The sequence below is a fragment of the Notothenia rossii genome (genome assembly GCF_949606895.1).
Source record: "Notothenia rossii genome assembly, chromosome: 6".
Lineage (NCBI taxonomy): Eukaryota > Metazoa > Chordata > Actinopteri > Perciformes > Nototheniidae > Notothenia > Notothenia rossii.
In genome coordinates, this window is record NC_136909.1 from 34,597,321 (window position 1) to 34,621,337 (window position 24,017).

The window sequence follows — 24,017 nt, forward strand, 5'->3', positions numbered from 1 at the left end:
ACGATAGTGAAAACACCAAGATGAAAAAATCTAATCCATCTCATTTACCGACGAACATTTCTACTAAAGACCGGGCAAAAAGTGGGGGGAAACTATTCTGCACCCCGTACAACTGTGTGTTGGAGCATAAGAGAAAATCGACGGTGACGACCCACTTTGATTCATTCAAACATTCGAAAATGCTTTCTGCTGCTGCGGACAAGAAAGCCAAACAACTCACGTTCACCGAGGCATCAACCTCCAAAACCCTTTCGAGGGCTACAAGAAACGAAGTGAGTAGCCTACAAGATTGAAGCTGGTCAGATAACGAACGAGTAAATGAAAACAGAATGAGGCGGAGAAATGTGTGTGTGTGTGTGTGTGTGTGTGTGTGTGTGTGTGTGTGTGTGTGTGTGTGTGTGTGTGTGTGTGTGTGTGTGTGTGTGTGTGTGTGTGTGTGTGTGTGTGTGTGTGTGTGTGTGTGTGTGTGTGTGTGTGTGTGTGTGTGTGTGTGTGTGTGTGTGAGATTAAAATAGCCCAATTGCTTTTACAATAAATAAACATTGAATTTGTTTAATTGAATAGTAAAGGGGTTTAATGTTAGTGGCAGGTTGTGTGTGAGAGAGAATAAATAAGACAGCCCAATATTTTAAAAAAATTGTTATTCTTTTCCCCCGCATATTTAGCATATTTCGCAACTTTCCGCATATTTCGAAACTTCCCGCAATTTCAACGCATAAAATCACATAAAAACCCCGAATGTTTAATCGCATAATCAAGGAATTTAGCCCGCATAATCAAGGATTTTTGCCCGCGTTTTTCTGGAGGGTCTATAAAGGAGGAAACAATCTTTTCTTGTTTAAAAATAATTTGATTTGTTAAGAACATTTCTGGTAAAATCCAGTTAATTAAATCTGCTGAGATTTTAAAAGAGCTTGGGTTTAAAGAAACGTTTTATGTTTAAAATGAATATTTCTGTGCTTAGTCTGCTGAACCAATGTGTAACATAGTCATAATTAAGGCAGCATTTGCCAAACAAATTTATTGTTTACATGCTTTATTTACATGTTTACATGCTTTATTTATTTTGTATAGCTTACAAAGTTCTAAAAGGAATCTTTCTTGTTTTCAAAGGTTTTTCACCTGCATAAAAGGACGCAGTCAGCAAAGACATTTAAGTGAACTGCTAAATAAAAAGTCTGAAAAGAAAAGCTGTGTCATTGGAGTGGAATCCTGTTCTCAAAGTCCAGTAGATGCCTCAAGTCCCTTTTCAAGTGGGGAATCTGCACAAAAACAGAGGAAACTTGACAATTATTGTAACCATAACGACGAGGGTCCTGTAACCTTAACAAAGTAGTCTTTATAACCCAAACCATGATGTTTCCCTTAAAGGTCACATGTCATGCTTTTCCGGTTATTACCTGTCCCCTTGTGTGTTATGAAGGTTTTTCTGCATGTAAAAGGTGTGCAGAGTCAAAAACCTCAAAGTACACCCTGTAGCGAGTAAAACTCTAAAACAGAAAATACCTCTCCAAAACGCCTCGTTGGTGAAACTTCATCATGACGTCATTATCCATTTGATTCTTCCAGGTAAGTGCTTACGAAAGCACGTACCTGGAACTAAATTGGCCAATCCGTGGAGTCTTTACGTTACGTCCGCGGAGCCGTTATCTTAAGCCCCCGCTGATTGGTCCAAATTGACCAATCCACACACACACTCAGTGCAGGCAGCCCTGCTGATCTCTCCTCCCTGGCTACAGGCTCATAACAGACAGTTGGGATCGCGCAAAATTCTCTCTGCAGACCCATTCTCACGGCGTTTATCAACCTATAAACCTTTTTCTTACTCAATATCAAGCCACACTTATTGTTCTTATTTCGGCTGTGACTTTGTGTGTGTTCAGGTTGAGTTTGGCTTTGTTTGGCTGTGTATCGCTAAAGAAGGAAATCACGGAGGAGGGGGGGGGGGGGGGGGGGGGAGCTGCAGCGAGCCGTTTAGTGGAGAAAGTGAATACTGCTGAAGACACATACTTTACAGAGATGCTGTATGCGAAACCAACGCGAGTTTGGAAAATTGCACAGTATTTTTCTATTTTAGTATACCTCAACAATGGAATTATGATCAGTGGAAATGGCCATGACATGTGACCTTTAACCTTACCAAGCATGAGTCTTGTTCCAGCATAACTGTGATATTATTTTAAAAGTGATTAGTAATGGTTTTGTGAGCAACATACAAATCCTTGCTTACAAGAAAGACGAGTTGTATGCAGATCTTTACAGCTGAAACGCCACAAGTAAAACTGCTAACCACAACTGCTAACCAACAGACACATTTATAACATGTTTAGCATACAACATTGCCTTGTGAAGATGAGGTACATCGATTTTCTGTTGTTTCTTAAGCCAGGAATAAGAAGAACCATGTCCATTTTATTCCAATTTGTTGCCATGTAGCAATGCAGGTCGCCACTCATGGCCGCCACCCTGAAACAAGGGTAAAAATAGAGCGGAAGGTAATGCAACTCATCATTTTAAAAAGATGAGATAATAAACCTTTTTTAAACGATAGAGGCCAAGAGTCACAAGGAGGAGTAATGAATAGAGGAGGAGAGTGAAAAGCTAAGCCTTTCTGAATTTTTCTTGGCAAAACTGTTCAATAAAAAAATCTTACATTTCTTTATTGACCCCTAGACAAGTTCTGGTTTAGCTTGAATTGTCTCACTGTTGTATCTCACACGATTGTATCTGCTGGAAACATCAGTAGGCTATAGGTAGTGCCATTCTCATTAATAATTCATTTATTGAATGTCCGCATGTTGCACTCTGAACCAAACCAGATGACATCACACCATATTTGTGAACATCTGCCATCAAAATAATATTCAACAGGGCCATGTGGAACCCTGCTCCCAACTTAGCCTGGGTCAGGAGTTTAATTCCCTGAGGGACCACCCATGTTAAAATGTCATTACTCATGGTAATGTATGGGGCTTTGGAATGATCCGGCCTCCAAATGGCACTCATCACATGTAGACTAACAGGATTACATGTCCAACTCAAATGTCAGTGCGGTTTCAAAAAACAGCATTCTGTCTTGTATTTTATAGACAGCTGTCTTTGTCTATGCTGTTTATCAGGTTTGACAGACACAACTAAAGAGTAACAAGTACAAATCATGACATTTAGAGTTACTGATGAATTGTGACCTCTTTATTTGGGTGCATGTAAACACATAGTGTGTTTGCCTGTTGTAACCATGACTTCTTGATTAATGCAGGACCAGATTGTGTCACGATTGCATCCCTTTAGATAACATACACCATACTTGAATTAAGTTGATCGCTAATTCCAGCTGCCAACTATGTGAAACTTCCACAAATTGACAAGGAGGAAAAATGCAGCACTGTTGTTTTTGCCCACATCCATGTTCCCAGCAGAGGGCTGCTGATGTTGGAGGAACATCAGGCCTCTGAAGGAGATCACTTCTGCTTTCTATGAGAAACACGTTAACATAACCAGTGACCTTACACCAGGCTTATGCAACCATCCTGGACTTTAGAGTTAAACACACATCATTCATGCATCACGTACTTATCCTAGCTTTCTCAGCATAGTTTAGGTGTCACGTAACGGATGCTCTAGGTCTGTGACATTAACAAAAGGGGAAAGGCCAAATGCTAAAATGAAGTACGAGTGAAAAACATTTTGGCAGAACATTGGCCGCACAGTCACACATACCAAGATTAATTCCTCAAATTAGCTTTCAGCAATTAGCAGCATCCTAATGTACTCCACAGCAGCTAAGGTCAACTTAATGGCAGCATTACCTTAGCATAAAGACTACAAGCAGGAGTAAACAGCTAGCCTGTCCATGTCCAACGTCCATGTTTTAGTACATCTGGTACTCCTTAATTAGCAAAAGGATAAATCCTACCTCATAAATGTGCATATAGCAACAGCTAGTCTGTCCATCTTCCTTGTACATCTAGCATAATTTATCAATTCAGTGTCACATTTGTTGAATCTGTACATAAACATAAAGGCTAAAATGACAACGAGGTGATATTTGATGGAGTTTTTTACTCTAACTATATATTGACTAACAGTAGTTTAACCATTTAGCCAGCAGTATGTCCGGGAATATTACTTCTAGCATGCAGCTCCTTCCAAAACCCGTTTCCAAATTCCTTCTACAATAATGTCTGTGTAGGGATTAAGATACATTAAGTTAATTATTTTGGAGCTTGTTATATGAATTGTTACTGAAATATGTAAGAACTACATTACTCCTAAAATTATTTGGTATTATTAGCAGAGAACTGCACAAACAAAGAGATTTTCAATCAGCTTAACATTCATTTAAATTCACAGTATTTGCTTTCTCAGTGAGCATCCTGCTTTGGTTGTCATGGGATACCAATCCTTTTTAATGGGCAAAGGCTCCCGATCCATTATTAGCCATTTGGTGCTGTTTTGGTCATCTGTTTTTCTCATCTTTAATTAAAACTGTATACAAATTACTGCACTGAATTATCTGCCATTGAATTAAAGCACTCATCAATTAAATTACAGTTGCACCAAATCTTGTCATATTTGTATCTATTTAGAAATGGATAGTGCTCATCCCAGTTAAACCTTCGGTGATAGAGGTTCATGGTCAGAGTTAAACGTAGCTGCATGCTCAATGTATCCACTATACAATGGTGAGTAAAATGTCCATAAGGGTGAAGAAATCACTTAGGATTTAGGAACAATTCTGCCTTTATTATTAGAATAATCCTGCAAAGCCTCCCGATGCATGAGAGTTAAGCCGCCTTTGGTGATATTATGGCGGATGTCTTCTCGGTCTGTATCTCCCACTGAGGGTGCTATTGTTCAGCATGCATAATGTTAACATAATCCCCGGGCAGCGCCTGCCCCTGTTTCACCTGTGGTTACACACGTTTGAGGCCAATGCAAATGCATAAGAAATTTCCATAAGAGAGGAAGAGAAAGCTCATCTAACCTCACAGCTCTTTAGGAAGAGGGAAATGAAGTCTGAGTGGATTATACGCTAGACTTAAACCAGCTATGAAGAAAGCCTTTCATTATCTCATGTGGTGGTTCTCATTAGCATTAGCACATGAACCTAAAATATTGTCATACTGATATTCTGTACAAACTGTGAAGTTCACTGAGACAAATGTAACATTTGTGATATTGGGCTATATAAATAAACATTGATTGATTGATTGATTGATTGATTGATTGATTGATTGATTGATTGGTTGATTGGTTGATTGATTGATGAACCCTTACAACTCTGATTTTGGACCCCCAATGGGTGCGTGTATCCTGAGTGGGGTGATGAACAACAGGGATATTTTGGCCTCTTTAAAAGCCATTTCAATCCATCAATCCAACCAAACAACCAACCAACCAACTATCTATGTATTTGCTTTAACTACGTCACAGATCAGGAGTCAAGGGCACACAATTAGACACACATTGTGACACAAACATAAATAATCCAGCCTGGCTTGGACCAGTTTTGGCTCTTCGCACTCTCAAAGGGTTTCAACAAGTCTTTCATGATCAGGCTCTCCAATACATATTGTACCTGAGAATGAACACAGGACCGCCCACCCACCTGCTGCAGTCCATTACTGAGACCAGACTGGGAAAAAAGACAGAGCATCCTGCTTATTGGTCACGGGGACCAGCAGTGCTTTGGAGACAGAGCATAAAGGGACGCTTTTATTGTTTTCTGATAAATGGGAAATGGAAAAATCCATAAATCTGCCGTATTCATTTGGTGCCGCAGGGCTAAGTAATTAAATAAGCTGTGTGCCAGTTGGCAGAACCTCACCACAGACTCCCCTCCTCAGATAGATCTAGCCAGGAAAACAACCGGGCAGCTTAATCATTTTCTTTTTTGCTGGTTAATTGGCTTTTTGTGGCATCTGCAATTTCCATTTGCATTATACAGAGACCAAGGAAGTCTTTGTGTTCCTCCAAAAAATGTTATCGTCAAAAGAGAAAAGATTATTACCATCTGCCATGCAGGGAAATGCTTGAATGGTGGACATTATTTAAAAAAGGTATTAATATGAACAAAAATGTAAGATTCCACCATATTTAAAGGGTAAATAGCTCTGAAAAAACAGACCCACACAGGCATCTGTTGCTGCTTTGAGAAATGTTATCCTTGGGAATTTTAAGGAATTAAATTCCCTTTACTTCCTGTTATTCAATTATAACACAACTTCACCCGTTAACCCTCAAAACCCAAATGTCCTTGTTTGCGAGCGTACTTATTCAGTTAAAAAGTTTAGATTGAGGTGTCTTACCAGTCTGTTGTCAAACCGTGTTCTCTCATTGGTACAAGTCCCAAAGATTGTTGGCTGAAAGGAGGAAAGAGAAGGTTATTTCATATATGCACAGAAACATTTTAAGAAACCATGGATCTTTGGTATTGATTAGCAACACCTCTCACACATTAAGCATATTGTGCTCATTTTATGCAACGAGACAGGGAAATCAAACAGTTATTGATTCTCCATGGAAAGTAGCCTCAGCATGCTTGTGTTACCTTCAAACAGCCAATTTATAGCTGTTAAACTTGACCTAGGGTTGGTCATTGAACACATTATGTTTATTTAATTTAATTAAATTTTTATTTGTCCCACTCATGGTACTCAAAACCAAATGTACAATAATTGCTACAAAACATGACTCTACCATTGAGCGAAAAGGAGCAGGGAGAAGAATAAAATCTTATTTGACCTGCCCCTTTCTAAAAAAAACAAAATAAATACAAATAGATGGACTGCTCTTCATAATAATAATTTTTTTTTTTTTTCACAGCCAAACATAACAGTATCTTAGGATACTAAGAGAAACACACACATTTTTTTAACTTATTTCCCACTTGACGGTTAACGAAAAGAAACAAAACAACACCAAAACATCACATGTATAAGGAAAAGAGAAAGAAAAGTGCAACACCCTCATCTGAGTCCTACTGGAGAAGAAGGTGGAAAGTGACGCATGATGATAATAATAACAATAATAACAATAACAATGGCAATGGGACCCGCAAATACAGAGGAGACATCACATCAAAAACATGAAGGATCAGAGTACATAGACTTATTCACATTCTGCTTCATATAGTCCCATCTTTCTTAATTTATACAACTTCTTTAACTGATAAATACAAATACAATTCTTTAGATACTTTTGTTGAGAATTCCACAATTGTACACCAACCACCGCAATACACATTTGTTTAAGAGTAGTCCTTGCATATGGATGCTTAAAATTTTATTTCCTTCTGTGGTCTTCCTTGTCTGATCCAAAAACAAACAACTGTTGTAAATATGCTGGTAACATTCTGCTTTTTGCCCTGTGCATTACTGATAATGTCTGCAGCTCAGCTATGTCTTTGAGTTTCAAGAGTCTTGACTTAAAAAACAGTCTGTTGGTGTGTTCTCTTGAGTCAGCTTTATGAATTATTCGTACTGCCCTTTTCTGTAATATTGACAATGGCTTTATGTTGCTCATATACGTGTTGAAGTATGAAGATGCCATCTGAGGATTCTGATTACCATAGAAGTGATGAAGCAGGGTGGTGTAGCAATAAAACAAGCAAGTCCAAGTACTTTTAAATTACACAAATCTGCCCTTGAAAAAGCAACTTCTACTCAAAAAATTACTAAAATTGTCATATCAGTACTCGGAGGTCCACTTAGGGAAATGCACCAAGAAAAGATTGGCGGGCAATATACTGAACTAACCCTTACCCTAGAATAGAATAGAATTCCTTTATTGTCACCGCACCAGGTACAACGAAATTTAAAAAAGCAATCCTCACAGTGCATTTCCACATAAAACGAATAAATATATATTTATATAAACATATACACACACAAACATATGCTCACACATCCATACCGACATGCATATATGCCCACACATAATTTATATACAGTTTACAATATAAAAAACACAGGGATGATATTTTGCATCTCTGATGTCGATCAGTTAATAAGTTAATAAAACTATTAAAAAGTAGTGCAGTTGCAAGTTGTAACTGTTCAGTTCAGCGTTTGACAGTGTTCAGTTCTCGTATGGCTCTTGGGTAGAAACTGTTTTTCAGTCGGTTTGTCCTTGATTGAATTGACCTGTAGTGTCTACCGGAGAAGAGCAAACAGGAAGTGTCAAGGGTGTGAAGAGTCTGCAATTATTTTGCCTGCTCTGTTGAGGCAACGTTGGCTGAAGAGTTCCTCCAGAGAAGGCAGTGAGCAGCCGATGACTAGGCCTGTCGCGATAGTCGATAAATTGACTTATCGCGCGATAAATAAAAAGGGACTCGATAACTTTTCTGAGCTCGATAAATTGGCGTTTACATAAGGATGTGAACAGAATTTTCGCCAGGCACGCTGTGGCTGCCGGCCACGCGCGTTCGTGTTGTGTCTGCCGGCCTGGCGAGCTGTGAGGGGCGGGGCTCACACACAGAGCCAGGTCAGGAGTCAGACACTCCACGTGCACGTGCAGCAGTGTAGCAGCATGATCTAGCATCCACATTAATAATATAGCGAGACAAGCAGGAGACAACGTGTGACTTACTCAAGGGGAATTTAAATAGAAATGGAATTGGTTACAAAACCTAATTCCACATCTCCGGTGTGGGAGTATTTCGGATTCAAACCAAATGAACGAGGCCAACCTACGGATATTAATGAGCCGGTGTGTCACATTTGTTTGAAAAAGGTAGCGACAAAAGCTAGCAATACCACAAATCTCAAACTGCACTTGAAACACAACCACCCCATTCCGTTTTCCCAGCTGGGAGCAAAGACGGCAGCTGGAGATGGAGAGCCCCCACCTTCCCGACAGTCTGCAATAACCGATGCATTTGCCCTTCAATGCAAATACAAACGACATAGCACAAAATGGCTCACGCTCACAGACAGCGTAAGCCGCTTCATAGCCAAAGAGATGCAGCCATTTAACATAGTTGAAAAAAAAGCATTTCAAGAAATGTTGCAAACCTTTGACAAGCAGTACGAACTGCCGAAAAAAACCTTTATCTCCCAAACTGCCATTCCAAGTCTATACAACCAGGTGAAAGACAAAGTTCTGAAAGAGTTAAAAGACATCTCTTTTTACTCTGCAACTACCGATATGTGGTCAAGCTCTAATATGACACCATACATGAGCTTAACCGTGCATTACATTACAGATGACTGGACTCTGCAGTCGAAGTGTTTAGAGACCAGGTACATACCGGACAACCACACTGCTAACATACTTGCAGAAAACCTGCAGTCTGCTTTAGCAGACTGGGCACTGGAGGAGAGCAAACTTGCCTGTATAACCACAGACAATGGTGCTAACATTGTGGCTGCAATACGCCAACTCGGATGGCCATGGCTCAACTGCTTTGGCCACAACCTCCATTTGGCTGTGGCTCATGGTTTGGACAGTGACAAGGATCGCACAGCACGTGCCATGGGAGTGTGTAGGAATCTTGTAAACACCTTCAACCTCAGCTGGCTAAAGAAGAGAGTCCTGAGAAAGGCACAGAATGAAGCCAATCTCCCCCAACACAGTCTAATACTGGTGAGTGATGGATAAATCATTGATAGTTGTGTTAATATTCAACAAAAAATATGTTAAAGGTTCATTTAAGATTAAATAAAGAGTTCTTATTTTTAATTTGTGACTTACATATGGACCTGTAATGTTCTTTCATTAGCATGTATTAGATCGTTGGTTACATTATAATAACATGTACAATTATTTGTGATAAATAATGGAAATGGGAAAAGTAGTATTTATTTAATTATGTTGATTTAGACTAATGAAAAATAACATGTTATCTTTCCCACAGGATGTCGCCACACGATGGGGAACAAAGCAAAAGATGATAGAGAGGGTGCTGGAGCAACTCCCAGCCATAAGACGTGTCCTCGTTGAGGATCGAAAACATGGCCACCTGATCCCAATCTGGCAAAATGTTTCTGTGTTAGAATCCATAAATGCAGCAATGAAGCCAGTGGCTGATTTCACAGATGTGCTATCAGCGGAATTTTTTTTAACAGTGTCCTCAGTTAAGCCTGTGTTGGAACTACTAAAAGGTGAACTTTTATCACCAGGCCCCGGTGATACTGAACTCACAGAAAACATAAAGAGCAACATGTGCAGGGTATTGGCACAGAAATACAGCCCACTAAACATCCAGCTCTTGTTGACCAAGGCCACCGTCTTGGATCCGAGGTATCGTGGTAGAATGGAGGATGCAGAAGGCTTGGATGATGTCAGGCAACAGCTTGTGCAAGAGCTACTGGACATGAAAGAGCAACAAGGAAGCAGAGAAGGTGCCAGCAGCGAAGAGAGCTGCAGTAAAGCTGCAGGAGGAAATGATGAACCTCCACCAGCACCTGCCAGGAAGAAGAGGCTGAGTGACCTTCTACAGAACAGAAAAGCCCAATTAACCACAAGTCAGCCCCAGGATGCGCTCCCAAAAAGAGTACTTGTTGATTTAGAGCTGACAAAGTTCCTCCAGGAAGAAGCAGTTGATGCATCATCCGATCCCTTGATGTGGTGGCGTGATAATCAGAGGAGATTTCCTTTAATGGCCAAGTTAGCAAAAAAATACATGTGCATTTGTGCAACAAGCACTAGCTCAGAGAGAATGTTCAGCACAGCTGGCAACATTGCTACCCCAGAGAGATCCTGCCTTAAGCCCCACAAGGTAAACATGTTGGTGTTCCTTGCTCGGAATCTTTGATTTATAGATTTGGATATGGCCTATTGAGGCATCTGGGTCTTTGTATGGACAGTGAACACTTGAATTTTGTTTTAAGGAGTTTTTTTTGCTTGTGTGCTTATATTTATTTATTTATATATATATAATATATATATATATGTATACTGTTACTTTATTTATTTTACTTTTTTTTTTATTACTGCATTTTCAAATGCAATTGCCTGTTGTGGCCACAAGAGCTCTGTTTTCAAGCCTGAGTCTATTTAATGTATTGTTTTGGTTGTGTGTGATTTATTTAATTTTTAATTTTTAATTTTAATTTATTTGTTTTTATTATATATCATTTATATATTTCAATATTATTTCACATTTAATTTGCAATGTTCAATAAAAGGTTCTCTTTGAAAGGTTGTACTTGAATTATTATATATTATCATTATTTCAGTGGTCTAAAATGGTCTTACAACGGTCGACAATATTATCGTTTATCGCAATAACTTCCAGGAAAATGTATCGTCCAACAAAATTAATTATCGTGACAGTCTTACCGATGACCTTCTGGGCTGTTGATGACCCTCTGAAGGGATTTCCTGTCCTTTTCTGAGCAGCTGGCACACCACGCGGTTAGGCAATATGCCAGCACACTCTCTATGGAGCAGCGGTAAAAAGACACCAGAAGCTTCTCCTCCAGGTTGTTTTTCCTGAGGATCCTCAGGAAGTGGAGTCGCTGCTGGGCCTTTTTTACAGATGTTGTGGTGTTGATAGACCAGGATAGATCTTCAGCAATGTGTGTGCCGAGGAAACTGAAGACGGGAACCCTTTCCACACAGTTGCCGTTGATGTACAGTGGATCTGGTGTTGTGCTGTTTTTCCTGAAGTCTATAATGAGTTATTTTGTTTTTATGGAGTTCAGAACAAGGTTATTATCTGAACACCACACTGCCAGTCTCTGGATTTCTGTAGGCTGACTCATCTCCTCTTGTGATCAGTCTAACCACAGTTGTGTCGTCCGCGAACTTGACGATGGTGTTGGTGGGGTGAGTGGGGGCACAGTCATAGGTGTACAGGGAGTACAGCATGGGGCTAAGCACACAGCCTTTTGGTGAACCGGTGCTGAGTGTGAGGGTGGAGGAGAGGTGTCTCCTCCACCCTCACTGTCTGGGGTCGGTTAGTTAGGAAGTCCTTAATCCATTGGCAGATGTTTGGGGAAAATCCTAGGTCAGATAACTCCTGCACAGTGAGGGTGTGACTGTTGGATGCTTGTGAGGTTGTTGTGTCCGTCTCTACTGCATTGAGACATCCCTGATGCCTCTCTTCAGGTTGGTTCTAGCTGCACTGTATTGAGCACTTGTTATGGACCGAGACACAGGACGTAGGACCCAAAAGCAGGACTCGAAGACAGTTGTCCAAAAATAGAATGTTCTTTAATAACAAAACTTAAATCGTACTTTCAAAAAATAGAAAGTAGTTAAATAGCCAAAGCTAAGTTGTACAGCAACACAAAAACTCACTTGGCAAAAGGTCTAAATCTCAAGGTAGGTATCAGAAGTCAAAAAGGCCCAGGTTCTCACGACATGAAACATAACGAACTGTCAAAGGAACAAAGAAACACCAGGGCTATATATAGGTGAGGGGGATGGGCACAGGTGAAAACAATCAGGGCAGTAGAGATGTTAAGATTCACCGATTCGCATCGGTGCACCGGCATAAACGTTCAAGATGCGAGTGCACCGGTTGAAAGAGTGCACATCGGCTACAGTTTGGGTTGAACTCGCGATGCATCGATTGCGTAGCGTCTTTGCATCGGTAAAAAACCGATTCATTCATATAAAATCCCCTTATCTTGTCAACGTTCAGCAGAGACGATCTTTGATATTTGCTTCGCCACTACGGAGAACGAGAGTCTCAGTTATCAACACACACGGAAGTTGAGGAGAAAGAGAAACACAGCGCAGCGAAAAATACCTACAAATCAAACGTTTGGCAACACTTCGGATTGTTCAAGAAAGACGGTGTAATAGTCATTTATGCTATATAGTTGACCGCAGGTCATGGAGAGTAATAAGGTATCCGTAGACCTTTGTATGAGGTATCTTTATTACTTAACAGGTCTACAGCCATGATACATAGATCCGTCCTAGATGCGGACTTGCATACACACAGTATCACTCCGCAGCCGCACCCCATCAGTAACGTCCTGATGGTATATGTGCGCGGCACTATTACTACAGACGGTCAACTTGAAAAATCACTCGCAAATTGTTAACGATGCCGAGCCGCTTTAAAGTACACAAGTAGTACGAGGAACTTAGCGACGCACATAAAGAGGCGACGTGGGGTCTGCGGCTGAAAAGAGAAACCTGAAAGTGAGACGTATGAGTTAAATCATTCAGTGAGGTGTTCTGTCAGAGAGAGGTGTTTAGCTTACAGCAGCCTGTGACGGCCAATAATAATTTAAATGTCTTCCTTACTGTAAGCAGTTATGAAATACCTGTTTGTGAAAGGTTATTTGTTTTCTTTATTGTTCAGATAGAAAACACTGCTTTCTGCTCAATGGTGAGTTAGCCTCTGAGTGTTAAGCACATCAGGCTGGCAGCTGTATGGGCATTGCTCTATGGTAGCTGTTATTTGCACATTGTTAATCATGAGCAATGCATCCTTACATTGTTTAACTGTGAGGTGTTATACAATTGTACTCTGGAGAGCTTTTAAAGGTAAAAAAATAAACGGCATGATGGGATGTGCAGTACCAAATATGTAAAGCACTTTTTTGTTAATGTATGATTTGCTGCATATAAGGAATAAAACAAAAATCCTCTGTCGTACCATATTGAAGTATCATTATTTTTGCATCCTGTTGAATCGCATCGTATCGCCCCGAATCGCATAATGTTGAATCAAATCGTATCGAACTGTATCGCAACAGGGGTGAATCGTATCGTATCGCATCGCCTGGTGTTTCAAAGGTATCGTTAATGTATCGTATCGTGGTAACGTATCGAGATGCGCATCGCATCGGCCTCAGTGATGGAGATGCACATCCCTACAGGGCAGGGCCAAGCAATCTCAAGGGCGGGAAACACACAAAGGCAGGAAATGTGGGATCTGGAATGAGAGGAAAGATTACTTTCAAAATAAAAACAGGAAGTGGCAAGATCAAAACGCAAAACTAGAGTAAAAACATAACTAAACCTAACATATCTGTCGAGTCACAACATTACCCCCCCCTCTAGGGACGTCTCCTGACGGCCCAGGCAGATTAGGATGTTGCCTGTAGAAATCCCTGATCAACTCCTGATCCACAACGTAGCGAGAAGGAATCCACATCCTATCCTCTGCTCCATAGCCTTTCCAGTCAACGAGGAACTGCCTGCCACGTCCCCTTATTCGGACTGCCAGCAGTTTCTTGACCGTATAAACAAGGCCACCATCAACAACTCTGGGGGGTGGCGGAGGTTTGGTTGCGGGCACCAAACTGCTTTCCTTGACAGGCTTGATCTTCCCAACGTGGAATGTAGCGTGGACCCGCAGGGACCTGGGGAGTCGCAGGCGCACTGGAAGGGAGTCAGACCTGTGGCAGAGGTAGGAAGAGAATTGTGGGCGTATTCCAACCAGATTAGATGCTTGCTCCACGATGAGGGATTCTGAGCCACCAAGCACCTCAGACATGTCTCCAACACTTGATTTAATCTCTCCGTTTGTCCGTTGGACTGGGGGTGATACCCAGAGGAGAGGCTAGCGGTGGCTCAAATAAGACTGCAGTTCTCTTTCCAGAACTTAGTAACAAACTGTGGGCCCCGGTCTGACACAATATCCTCTCTCTTACAGTAAGAGCACTGTACAGTAAGAGCACTGTAACAAACAGCCTATTAGGCGGACACTCACTAGGTGCTGGGCTCTCAACATTTGCTTGCTGCACCTCTTTTTCTATCTGCCAAGTTACCGCTCCTACCACACGGTTCAGTGGTAGGATGGGTTCTGGTTCCTTAGCAGCAGGCTCAGGGTCAAACAGACGGGACAAGGCATCTGGCTTGGTGTTCTGGGAGCCAGGTCTAAATGACAAGGTAAAATCAAAACGACTGAAAAGTGTCCATCTAGCCTGGCGTGAATTCAGCCCAGTGTTTCCCCTAGGTTTACTGCCTTGGCAGGGTGCTGCTCGGATAGCCCCCCGGAAAAAAAATTCGGGGCACCCACATTTTTGTTATCCTTTGGAGCAGAGAGAGGAGCTGTGGATTATTGTTATTGATATCGTACAGTAACAAAGTATTTGTACATTAAAAAGTAATAAAGTACAGTGTTACACTGTACTAATTACTTTTATTCAAACTGTATTCCTGTAGCCTACACTTCTTCCTTTCATTGATACATTTAAATCACCTGACTACAGCATATAACATACCTGCTGCAACCCTGTGCTGCTGCTGCTTCTCTCTGCCTCATCCTCTATTGCTGGAGGCAGCTCCACCTCATCTGATCTCTGATATGAGAGCAATCGTGTTATGATCATATTGAGCTATTGGTGTGAGTCTAACATTAAACAAGCAGTCTGCTTGTCATACATTGCTGACGATACATTTTAAGAGGCAATTTGTTGAGTCACTGCCGCTAAATGCCGGTAGCATCAAGCTAGAAAATCCTGCATTAGCCTCACATCAACAGGTGGACAGAACATCCAATCATCCTGAGTTAATTTACTGAATAAACCAACTCACATCTCCTGTCTTTTTATTCAGCCAACTCATTCGACTATTCTTCTGCTGGCGTTTCATTGTTGTTTTCTTTCAAATTCAATACTGTAGTTCAAAACCGCGGTACCTGCTCACCATCTGTGAGCTATTTTTAGAATGCGCACGCTACGTTCGTCGTCGCGTTTGTGCGCGTCCACCTGGGCAGGCTGTGTGTGTCCTCCCGTGACGATAACGGCTTGCGGTAACACAAACGGGCAGACAGCAGAGCCCGGGGCAATAATGCAGATTTGTTTGACTTTTTTTACACTTCGTTGTTCTTCTCCTTTCCTCCGCTCTTGTCTCTGATTGTGAGTGTGTGCATTTGTGTGTGTGTGTCGGGGGGGGGGGAGCGGAGCGGAGCCTTCAGAAACAGAGCGGAGGGAGAATGTGAATACGAATACGCAAAGCATTGGACACTGAAACATGCACATTGGATAAATGACATAGGCGTTTAGTTTATTTAATAAAAGAGCACATGTGAAAAGTGACCGTAGATAGATTACTTCAGTTGCAATTTGGTGCTATATATATATATATATATATATATATATATATATATATATCTTTTTTTTTTAAATAAATAATAAAATAAAAAAAACACCTTGAATTTCAGGCAGGGCGCGGGGCTCCGTTGGCAGGGCGCAGCGCCCCGCCAGGACAATGGTAGGGGAAACACTGCAGTCTCTTAGCCTTTTTTATGTATTCGAGGTTCTTATGGTCCATCCATACCAGGAAAGGCTGAGCGGCCCCCTCTAGCCAATGTCTCCACTCCTCCAAGGCTTGTTTCACTGCCAGTAGTTCACGATTGCCCACGTCGTAGTTCCTTTCCACTGGGGACAACTTACGGGAGAGATAAGCGCAGGGATGGAGCTTATTATCCTTTTCAGCCCGCTGAGAGAGAACTGCCCCCACACCGAGGTTAGAGGCATCCACCTCTACCACGAACTGTCGAAGTGGATCTGGGATGGTGAGGATGGGAGCAGAGGTGAACATCTCCTTTAGGCCTTGAAAAGCGTTGGCAGCTTTGGAGTTCCATTCAAAAGGGACATGAGGAGAGGTAAGTACATGTAGCGGGGAAGCAATAGAACTGACATTTCTGATGAAACGTCTATAAAAATGTGCAAACCCCAGGAACTGCTGTAGTTTTTTCCTGTTGACAGGAACTGGCCACTCGGCCAGGCATCTGACCTTGGCAGGGTCCATCTTTATTTGACCGGGGTCAATGATGAAACTCAGGAACGATGTGGTTTGGACATGGAACTCGCACTTCTCTGCTTTAAAATAAAGTTGGTTCTGTATCAGGCGGTCGAGGACTTGCCGGATACGCTGCTGGTGGGATATGTTGTCAGGAGAAAAAATCTAAATGTCATTAAGATATACAAACACAAACTTATTCAGGAAATCCCCCAACACCTCATTTATGAGGGCCTGAAACACTGCCGGTGCGTTTGTCAAGCCAAAAGGCATCACTAGGTACTCATAGTGTCCACTAGGTGTGTTAAATCCAGTCTTCCATTCGTCCCCCTCCCTGATTCTCACCAAATGATAAGCATTCCTTAAATCCAGTTTGGTGAAAATGTTGGCGTCTTGCAAAAGTTCAAAGGCGGGGGAGATGAGTGGGAGAGGGTAGATATTTTTGATGGTGATTGCGTTCAGAGGGCTATAGTCTATACAGGGCCGGAGTGATCCATCCTTTTTGTCGACGAAAAAGAAGCCCGCTCCCGCCGGTGACGAGGGAGGGCGAATGAGTCCGGCCTGCAATGAGGTCTCAATATAATTGTTCATGACCTCCCTTTCAGGTCCGGAAGAGTAGAGGCAACCCTTGGGAATGGGGGAGCCAGGTACCAAGTTTATAGCACAGTCATTAGGCCTATGTGGTGGCAGGGCAGTGGCTCAGGCTTTACTAAAAACTTCCTTCAGGTCCCAATAGCAACTGGGCACCTTGGTCTTGTCAGGGAAATCTTGCTCCTGTACTTGGATAGCCTCAGTCTTTTCTGTACATGCCATCTGAACAACAGCTTGGGTCTCAATCCTTCTAGCATGGGGAGTGTTGTCACCAGTCTTATTGTCTCTCAAACAGAAATGCTTGCAGTCCTCCCCCCATCCCTTAACTCTCCCAGATCTCCAGTCTATGTGTGGGTTGTGCTTGACTAACCATGGGTAACCAAGAATAAGTGGATGCTGAGCAGAGTCAAATAAATGGAAAGTCATGTGTTCAGTATGTGTTGCATATACGGTTATTTCAATGGGCATAGTACAATGGGTAACGGTGAACAATAACCGACCATCCAGAGCAGAGGCCTTTAACGGTTGCTTCAAAGGAATTACCATACAGTTCCACTTCTTGGCCAACCCCCAATCCATTAAACTTTAATCTGCAGCAGAGTCTATGAGAACCCCCTGAGTTAAAACACGTCTGTCTACTTTTACTTGTACCTGTGTCAACGTACGAGGAGGGAATCCAAATGACAGTCGGCTCACCAGGGTCCTCCTCGTCCCCGATGAGCCCGATCTTTTGCCGTACAAGAAGCCACGAGGTGCCCCTGCTCCCCACAGTATAAACACCTGCCCTCCTGAATGCGCCGAAGACGTTCCTCCGGAGTCAACTTTGCCCGACCCAACTGCATGGGCTCCTCTGAGACACTAGGGAGCACTCTTCTCCCAGGAAGAGTATCAGCAGGAGGTCTCCCGGCGGGACAATGGCTTGGTGTGTCCCCTTGGTGTCGAGGCAGACGTGCCACATTCTTGAACCTTTCTTTTTGTCTTTCGGCCAGTCTATTGTCTATTCGAACTGCCAGTGCAATGACAGAATCCAAGTCTTCTGGGAGGTCCAAAGGTATTAACTGGTCTATAATGGAATCCGAAAGACCAGACAAAAAGGCGTCGAGCAGTGCTGATGAATTCCAGCCACTATCTGCTGCAAGGGTCCTGAACTCAATGGCATAGTCCGATACTCTGCGCTGGCTCTGCCTAATCTGCATTAGTGCTCTGGCTGCCTCCCTTCCAGGAAACGTGTGATTAAACACCTTGGTGAGAGTGTCTGTAAATACATCCAGAGAATTACAGGCAGGTGAATCTCTCGCCCATTCGGACGTAGCCCAGGCCGCTGCTCTCCCCGTTAAGTGGCTCATCATGAAGGCCACTTTAGAGTGATCAGTGGGGAATGCAGCAGGGTTATATTTATAATGGAGATCACAATAAACAATGAAAGGGCGACAGTCACCGGAATCTCCGGAGAATCGCTCTGGAGATGCCAAACTAGGCGGTGGAGCATGGAGTGGCACATGGTCACCTGGAGCGGTTGGTGTGTAAGCAACAGCAGGAGGCTGAGGGGATGAACCAGCTTCCAGGTGAGCGAGGACACGGTGCAGCTGTTCAGCAAGGTGATTCACCTAAGTATTGACGGAGGCTTGAACATTTTCCTGACGGCCGGTCAGGTCCCTCACCCCCAGGTTGATGGCGCCCAGCTGCTCCTCATGCTGGTGTAGTCTCGATCCTTGAGCTCGCAGAGCTATCTTCACTGTCTCTGAATCCGCTGGGTCCATATTTTGGTCAGTTTGTACTGTTATGGACCGAGACACAGGACGTAGGACCCAAAAGCAGGACTCGAAGACAGTTGTCCAAAAATAGAATGTTCTTTAATAACAACACTTAAATCGTACTTTCAAAAAATAGAAAGTAGTTAAATAGCCAAAGCTAAGTTGTACAGCAACACAAAAACTCACTTGGCAAAAGGTCTAAATCTCAAGGTAGGTATCAGGAGTCAAAAAGGCCCAGGTTCTCACAACATGAAACATAATGAACTGACAAAGGAACAAAGAAACACCAGGGCTATATATAGGTGAGGGGGATGGGCACAGGTGAAAACAATCAGGGCAGGGCCAAGCAATCTCAAGGGTGGGAAACACACAAAGACAGGAAATGTGGGATCTGGAATGAGAGGAAAGATTACTTTCAAAATAAAAACAGGAAGTGGCAAGATCAAAACACAAAACTAGAATAAAAACATAACTAAACCTAACATATCTGTCGAGTCACAACAGCACTATCACCAGACCTGAAGGCAATGTTTCGGCCCTTGAGGAGAACTCTGACCTCCTTCGTCATCCAGGGCTTCTGGTTGGGGTATGTCTGAATACGTTTTTCAAAAGTCACATTATTCACACAGTTCTGTATATAGCAGAGTACAGTTGATGCGTACTCCTCCAAGTCCTGAACCTCAAAAATATCGAAGCAATCCTGTAGCATCGAGGAAGCTCCTTCAGGCCATGTTTTAACAGTCTTTGTGGTGGGTTGAGTTTTCCTCCTGACAGGGGTATATGCTGGTGTTAAAAGGATGGACAGGTGATCTGACTGCCCTAGATGTGGTAGTGGTACAGACTTAAATCCCTTCTTAATGTTTGAATAGGCCTTATCCAGTGTGTTTTTACCCCTGGTAGCACATTTTATGTGTTGTACAAACTTTGGGAGAACTGTCTTTAAGTCTGCATGGTTGAAATCACCAGCAATGATATGGGCGGTTTCGGGGTATATGCTTTGTTGTGAATTGATAGCACTGTGCAGGTAGCCTAGCGCTATTTTAGCATTAGGATCTGGTGGTATGTAGACAGCTGTTACTATGACAACGGTAAACTCACGAGGGAGGTAAAAAGGCCTGCATTTCACCGTCAAGTACTCCAGGTCTGAAGAGCAATGACTGTCCATGATTATGGCGTCCTTGCACCAGTTGTTATGTACGTAGATGCATAACCCCCCTCCCCTGCTCTTACCAGAGTCGATGTTTCTGTCCCAGCGGTATGCTGTTCGCCCCGCTAGCTCAATGGCTCCGTCTGGGATAAGTGGGTGTAGCCATGTCTCCGTTATGATCAGGATGCAACAGTCTTGTACGTATTTATTTTTTAGACATCTGTAGGTTTAGTTCATCCATTTTGTTGAGGATGGATCTGGCGTTTGTGAGAAAGATGCTGGGTAGCGGTGGTTTGTGAGGTTGTCTCCTTAGCTTAGCCAGTTGACCGGACCGGCATCCCCGCTTCTGCTTCCTGCTCCTCCTCCGCCTCCGATGCCTGGTGGAGCCAACAACAATCCACGGAGAGCCCGGTGTCCTGGCTATCTCTTCCGGTATATTGTGGGAGTGCGAAAATGCACTTGTTATTGCCACATTGCACTGTAATCGTAAGTAGGTCCCTGCGGCTTTACATGGGATTCGCACTGCTAACCGTAACATTGGCTAGTAGACATACGGACGAGAAAGCACAGAAAGGAAGAGCTACGAGCCGCTGCGACTGTGCGCGCCGCCATCATTCAGGAGAAAGTATTTGTTGCCTATATTTTTCATAATATACCTCTAAAAACTATTTTATCTTTGGCTACATAAACAAGGTTTTCAAAACTGGGACCGGAGAACATAATGTAATGTGGTCACCATGGTAATGTCCTCTGTAAGTTTGTCTACAAATTGAAAAAAATGTTTAGAGGTCACCTTCAATTTCAAATTAGCCAATAAATCAAATCAAGTTGTATTTATATAGCATATTTAAAAAGATTTTTGGTTGAGCCAAAGTGCTGTACATGTAATAAAAATACTTTACTACAATCACAATAAAAGACAATAATTTACAGCAGAAATATAAAAAACAAAAACACAGGGAATAGTCAGGTGTCATGCTCCGCTCTGACTAGAAGGCAGGAGAGAAGAAGTGTGTCTTTAGTGAGGATTTAAAAACCCCTAGGGTCTGGGCCGACATCACATGGAGGGGCAGAGTGTTCCAGAGACTAGAGCCAGCTGCTGCGAAGGCTCGGTGCCCTCTGGTTTTGAGCCTGGTCTTGGGCACTATCAGCAGCAGCTGGTCAGCAGATCTTAAAGCTCCGGCTCCAGAAGCCAGTGTAGAGAGGCCAGAATTGGGGTGATGTAGTCACGCTTTTTGTGGCCAGTCAGAAGACGTGCAGCTGCATTCTGGACTAGCTGCAGGCTCTAAATGATATATAAACTCAAAAATAAACAATGTTTTAGTTTAGCGGGTTTGTTTGGGTTAACTCCTAAACTCTGTATTTCTTCAGCCATTTCTACCATGCTGAACCTGGCATTTTTGTGAAGCTCAATTTAATCCATCCATCCATCCATCTTCTCCCGCTTATCCGTGGTCGGGTCGCGGAGGTAGCAGTTCCAGCAGAGAGCCCCAAACGTTCTTTTCCCTGGCCACATCAACCAGCTCTGACTGGGGGATCCCAAGGCGCTTCCAGGCCAGCGAAGAGATATAATCCCTCCACCTGGTTCTAGGTCTACCCCTTGGTCTCTTCCCAGCTGGACGTGCCTGGAACACCTCCCTAGGGAGGCGCAGAGGTGGCATCCTAATTAGGTGCCCGAACCACCTCAACTGGCTCCTTTCGACGCGAAGAAGGAGCGGTTCAAATCCGAGTCCCTCCCGGATGACCGAACTTCTCACCTTATCCCTAAGGGAGACACCAGCCAGCCTGCGGAGAAAACCCATCTCGGCCGCTTGTACCCGCAATCTCGTTCTTTCGGTCATGACCCATCCTTCATGACCATAGGTGAGGGTAGGAACGAAAATGGCGCGGTAGACAGAGAGCTTTGCCTTCTGGCTCAGCTCCCTTTTCGTCACAACGATGCGGTAAAGCGACTGCAGTACCGCTCCTGCTGCTCCGATTCTCCGACCCATCTCACGCTCCATTGTTCCCTCACTCGAGAACAAGACCCCGAGATACTTGAACTCCTTCACTTGGGGTAAGGACTCATTCCCTACTTGGAGTGGACAGTCCATCGGTTTCCTGCTGAGAACCATGGCCTCAGATTTGGAGGTGCTGATCCTCATCCCAGCCGCTTCACACTCGGTTGCGAAACGATCCAGTGAGTGCTGAAGGTCGCAGACCGATGAAGCCATCAGAACCACATCATCTGCAAAAAGCAGTGGTGCAATCCTTAGTCCACCGAACTGCAGACCCCCTCCCCCACGACTAGGCCTCGAAATCCGATCCATGTATATTACAAACAGGATTGGTGACAAAGCGCAGCCCTGGCGGAGGCCAACCCTCACCTGAAATGGGTCCGACTTACTGCCGAGGACCCGGACACAGCTCTCGCTTTGGGAGTACAGAGATTGGATGGCCCTGAGTAGAGACCCCCTCACCCCATACTCCCGCAGCACCTCCCACAGTGACTCCCTGGGAACTCGGTCATACGCCTTGTCCAAGTCTACAAAACACATGTAGACTGGATAAGCGTACTCCCAGGCCCCCTCCAGGATCCTTGCGAGAGTAAAAAGCTGATCCGTCGTTCCACGACCAGGACGGAATCCGCATTGTTCCTCCTCAATCTGAGGTTCGACAATCGGCCTGACCCTCCTTTCGATTACCTTAGAGTAAACTTTCCGGGGGAGGCTGACTAGTGTGATGCCTCTGTAATTGGCAAACACCCTCTGATCCCCCTTTTTAAAAAGGGGAACCACCACCCCGGTCTGCCACTCCTTCGGTACTGTTTCCGACTTCCACGCAACGTTGATGAGACGTGTCAACCATGACAGTCCCTCAACACCCAGAGCCTTCAGCATTTCTGGGCGGATCTCATCCACCCCCGGGGCTTTGCCACTGTGAAGTTGTTTTGACGACCTCAGTGACCTCCCCCCGGGAGATTGGTGTTGATCCCCCGTCATACTCCAGCTCTGCCTCTAACATAGAGGGCGGAGTTGTCGGGTTCAGGAGTTCCTCAAAGTGCTCCTTCCAACGCCCTAACACTCCATCAGTTGAGGTCAAAGACGTCCCATCCTTACTGTACACAGCTTGGATGGTTCCCTGCTTCCCCCTCCTGAGGTGTCGGACAGTTTTCCAGAACAACTTTGGTGCCGCCCGAAAGTCCTTTTCCATGTCTTCTCTGAACTTCTCCCACACCCGCTGCTTTGCCTCGGCCACGGCTGAGGCTGCTGCCCTTTGGGCCTGTCAGTACCTTGCAACTGCCTCGGGAGTCCCCCGGGATAACAAATCCCTGAAGGCCTCCTTCTTCAGTCGGACGGCTTCCCTGACCACCGGTGTCCACCAGGAGGTTCGAGGGTTACCGCCCCTTGAGGCACCTAGGACCTTGAGACCACAGCTCCCCGCCGCGGCTTCGGCAATAGAGGCTTTGAACACCGACCACTCTGGTTCAATGTCCCCAACCTCCACAGGAATGCCCGAAAAGCTCCGCCGGAGGTTTGAGTTGAAGGCCTCCTAAACTTGGGCCTCCTCCAGACGTTCCCAGTTCACCCGAACTACACGTTTGGGCTTACCAGGTCTATCCAAAGGCTTCCCCCGCCACTCGACCCAACTCACCACCAGATGGTGATCAGTTGACAACTCCGCCCCTCTCTTTACCCGAGTGTCCAAAACATACGGCCTCAGGTCCGATGATACGATAACGAAATCGATCATGGACCTTCTGCCTAGGGTGCTCTGGTACCACGTACACTTATGAGCATCCTTATGTTCGAACATGGTGTTTGTTATGGCCAATCCATGACTAGCACAGAAGTCCAGTAACAAACGAGAACTCCGGTTCAGATCAG

At 43.9% G+C, this 24,017-nt stretch overlaps 1 protein-coding gene across 1 annotated transcript in view; it reads right to left on the bottom strand.

Annotated features, from left to right (window-relative positions):
* Positions 1-1,036: 1,036 nt before the first annotated feature.
* Positions 1,037-24,017, bottom strand: part of LOC307044364 (ras-GEF domain-containing family member 1B-A-like) — an 83,799-nt gene continuing 60,818 nt past the window's right edge. Inside the window, exons 3-4 of the mRNA XM_079689525.1 lie at positions 6,312-6,365; positions 1,037-1,262 (exon numbers count right to left, since the gene is read on the bottom strand). Of these exons, the coding sequence (XP_079545651.1) occupies positions 1,197-1,262; positions 6,312-6,365 (120 nt within the window). The 3' untranslated portion in view covers positions 1,037-1,196. The remainder of the gene's footprint in view (positions 1,263-6,311; positions 6,366-24,017) is intronic.